Raw genomic sequence first — 4,298 nt, 5'->3', positions numbered from 1 at the left:
TTTTTTTTTTTTTTTTTTTTTTTTTTGTTAGGGTGGTTTTAATTATTAAAAATTTTTTCATTGTAACAAATACTTATCATGATTATGATCATTATTATTATTTGGTCTGGAAATAGAAATTCAAACCGTTTCTTATAAACATCTACACACACATACACATACACATCTATACCTGTACACTGTCTCTCACCTTGCATACTATGTCTCACTATCCCTTGTGGTTGTTCTCATCCCTCTCAACTTTATCATTCACAGTACAGTATGGATCCTACACATATTTAGGGGTTGGTAGACTGATAAATCCATGACAAGTGTGTGAACTGCCACAGTTTTTCGTTTTCCGGAACATTCTGCGAACTTGCTGGCGGAACCTTTTGTTAAGAAGCCAATACATAACGGGGTTGATGGCACTGTGAGAATGTCCTAGCCACAGTGCGTAACGCAGTAAATCCAATTGATTCCACGCACTGCCCCAAATATCACTTATTAGTGAAACAATGTTGTAAGGTAACCAGCACACCATAAATATCAGCACCAGAATGATGAGCATCCTAGCAGCTTTCCTGCGACTAATCAGACGTTTTGTGCTACAGTCTGAGTTCTCGCGTTGCATTTCCTGCTTGCAGACATATTTAAATACTCGAATATAACACAAAAACAGTGTGGTTGATGGAATGATGTAAACTACAAAGAATAAAAAGATGGCATAAGCTTCACGGTCAGTGTTTTGAGGCCAGTTCTCAATACAAAATGTCATGGGTTCTAATGTAGGCAGAACAAGGACATCGATCTCACGAATGAACAGTAATGGTCCCATGATCAAAGCAGCCAGCACCCAAATTGTTATGATAATGACAATGGCTTGTTGAGGACTTGTGGTTCGTTGAGTGCTGTGTGCGTATTGTAAAGAGAGGTAGCGATCCACAGACATCACCATCAATGTAAAAATACTGTTTGTTATTGCAACACCTGAATGAAAGAGAAAAGAGACATATCAATCTTCTGTAGACACTTTGACAGTTTGTAGATCAATCATCATTATATTTTATATTAATAATATTTTATATTGGTTTCAAATTTTTTGGCACAAGGCCAGTAATTTCAGGGAGGGGGGGGGGTCAAATCAGTTACATCAATTTCATTACTCTGCTGGTACCTATTTTATTGACTTTGAAAAGATGAAAGGCAAAGTCAGCCTAAATAGAATTTGAATTCAGAACATAAGAAGCCAGAAGAAATACCACTTAGCATTTTGTCCAGTGTGGTCACAATTCTGCTAGCTCACCACCTTATAAGGCAGTAATATTAATCCTTTGGGCCTGTAACACCGGTTTACCAGTGGATGGCTTACTTTTCTCTATACCGTGGAGTGCCAGGTATATGGTAAAACAAAGTCCAGGAGGTCAGGGCTCAAAGGGTTAATAATATATATAATTAAATATGACAAGCTGGCAGAATTGTTTGTATAAGACGGTAAGCTGGCAGAAACGTTAGCACACCGGGCAAAATTCTTAGCGGTATTTCGTCTGCCGTTACGTTCTGAGTTCAAATTCCGCCGAGGTTGACTTTCCCTTCCATCCTTTTGGGGTCGATAAAATAAGTGCCAGTCAAGCACTGGGGCTGATGTAATTAATTTAGCCCTTCCCCTGAAATTGCAGGCTTTGTGCCAAAATTTGAAACCAATATTAATTATATAATGAAGCATTAATATAGCGAAGTGTAAATATTAATAATAATACAATACAGCTGTAATATAATGGTGTGTGAAACTCAATTACCTTAACATTCCTCTTCCAACAACTGGTTTTGAACTTCGTCCAATAAAACACTTTTTTTTTTTATTCTATGCAGATGTGATGATTAGATAATTATCTGTTAAGATATACATATCCATTAATGAAAACCTCTACAAACCACACATTTTCATTATTGTGATACTTTAACCAAAAGAATGGGGATATAAAGGCAAAACAGATTCCTCATCATCATCATCATACTTTCCAACAGTACAAGGATGTAATATAAGGAAGATTTGTCTGCTATTTCTAGTATACTGAGCAAGCATATAAAGAAATACATTGGAGTATAGTTTCTGATATACACAGAAAGGAAATGGTTATGGTTGGAATGTCTTTGTTTATAGCTCTGCTCAGTCAGAGTTGACCTTGTACTAAACAACAATAAACCTAGGACTATCCTTGCCACCAACATTACTGCCACTGCCACCACCAACACCTCTTTCAACGTTATTATCCTCCTCTAAGTGTGGTAGATATTTTATCCGTTCATCCCTATAAGTTACTACTTTGTATTTTATGGATCAGAGAAAGTAAAAAGTTAGTATATATATATTTATCCCCACTTAAAATGTGGATGTTCTGTTAGAACAAACCATACTGCAATAGTTGCCATGAGAGAAACACTCGTGTTGGCTTTGGTGCAAAATGCACTTTTGATTATATCATTAATGGGGAGCTAAACCCCTGCCACCTCCAGCACCAAGACCAGCAGATCACATTATTTCAACCTTCCTTGGTCTTGTTAATGATGGGCACTTGATCACTAGAGATAGTAACAATTCACCTCCTCACCAACAATATATAGAATAACAGTGCCAAAGCAATTAACAAGTAAGCTTGTTAAAGATATAAAACTGCCTCTGTTGCTAATATATAAAGTTAATATAATGTGAACTGGATCTTCTGGTTCCAGTGTCTCTCACCATTTCTGAAACGAAAATCCTCAATGTTTACAGGAGAGTCATGACTCTAAATTGTAGAAAGTAACCAACTTCACTGCCCTGTTGACTAAATCTGATCTTTGGGGTTAAGGTGTGGCTGAACAAATGGTTATTCCTTATTAATCTTTAATCCATACAAGATTTATTTCAAGCGAAGCGAAAGCAATGATTTCTGCTGTCTTCTCTATTCTGTTTCTAAAAGAGAGCTCATAGATTAAAGCAGATGACATTGGTTATTTAGAAAGGCGATTACTGTGTTAAGCTGTTGACAAGATGGGCTTCCATACTTTTTATTTTTTCCTTTTTATTTTCTCCTCTTCTATTTTCAATGTTATACTCCCTCTCCTGCATCTACTCTTCCTTATACTCTCTTTTCATATGTTTTCCTCCCATTCCCAAGTTCTCCCTATGTTTTTCTCTTACTATCTACTTCACCTTCTCTTTAACTCTTCCTCACATTCTCTCTCTTTCTCTCACTATTTTCATCATTTTCTCTCCAACTCTCTTTTACGCTCTTACCTCTTACCTTCTCTCTAACATTCTCTATCTCGCACACATTCACTTCTCCTCAAACGCTTTCCCCCCACTTCATATATTTCTTTGTCCTTTTCTCTCACCCACCCGTCCTATCTCAGTCTTTACACTGTGATAGAGTGAGACATCTGTTGAAGAAGGTCAATAAAGGTTGGACAGAAATGGGAAGCACATAAGTTGCTGGAAGATGTCTAAGATAATGTGTTTTTAAACTTTATGAATGGTAGGGAAGGAGAGGAGAGAAAGTGTACAGAATGGTGAAACGACCAAACTGTATTGGCAGGTGATGTGAAAAGATGGTGAGTGACATGGAAGCTAAATCGTAGAATATTTGGTCTCACAGAAGAAATAACTAAAGAATGAAATGATAAATGATAGGATGTACAAAAGACACATCCAACCAGTGGCAGCTTAGGAAAATGGCTTTTTAAAAAAATGCTAATGATGATGATAATGGCATTGTGAATGACAATCATTATCATCATTGTTGTTTTTGTCTTGTATGTTGTTGCATGTCTTTTAATGTTATTTTATGTGAGCCCTTGTGGCTAATAAAAGAATAAATTATTATTATTACTATCAATAATTCTTACAACACCGCTAACGCCTGCTCCTACCTCCAGTAGGGGCAATAATCTTAACACGTTTGAACGTTTGAATGATGTCAGGTCAGAAGTGAGAATGGGTGAAGCATGCCTAAAAAACGGACATGACACTCTCCCTCTTCTTTTCAGGTGCTGAATAACATCTCTCCTCTCCAAGCCTCACCCCACATTCCTTTCCTAGTTTTCAGAGTTGGCACTCTCAATGTAGGCACACTGAAAGGTAGGTCTAGTGAGATAGTAGAGAAGCTTGAAAGGAGATGGGTTGATGTATGCTGCATACAAGAGGTAAGATGGAGAGGAGCTTCAGCTAGGGTCCTCACAGGCAAAGTACATAGTTTTACTCTGTGTACACAACCGAAATATCCTATTTGATACCCACCAACCATAGGCTGGAACCACAATATATATATATATATATA

At 37.1% G+C, this 4,298-nt stretch overlaps 1 protein-coding gene across 1 annotated transcript in view; it reads right to left on the bottom strand.

Moving 5' to 3' along the window:
- Positions 1 to 7: 7 nt before the first annotated feature.
- Positions 8 to 4,298, bottom strand: part of LOC106882226 (QRFP-like peptide receptor) — a 43,775-nt gene continuing 39,484 nt past the window's right edge. Inside the window, exon 3 of the mRNA XM_014932824.2 lies at positions 8 to 969. Coding sequence (XP_014788310.1) covers positions 269 to 969 — 701 coding nt within the window. The 3' untranslated portion in view covers positions 8 to 268. The remainder of the gene's footprint in view (positions 970 to 4,298) is intronic.

Source organism: Octopus bimaculoides, chromosome 24 (assembly GCF_001194135.2).
Source record: "Octopus bimaculoides isolate UCB-OBI-ISO-001 chromosome 24, ASM119413v2, whole genome shotgun sequence".
Taxonomy (NCBI): Eukaryota; Metazoa; Mollusca; class Cephalopoda; order Octopoda; family Octopodidae; genus Octopus; species Octopus bimaculoides.
The sequence above is the reverse complement of the archived record's forward strand: the minus strand, read 5'-3'. Positions and strand labels throughout refer to the sequence as shown.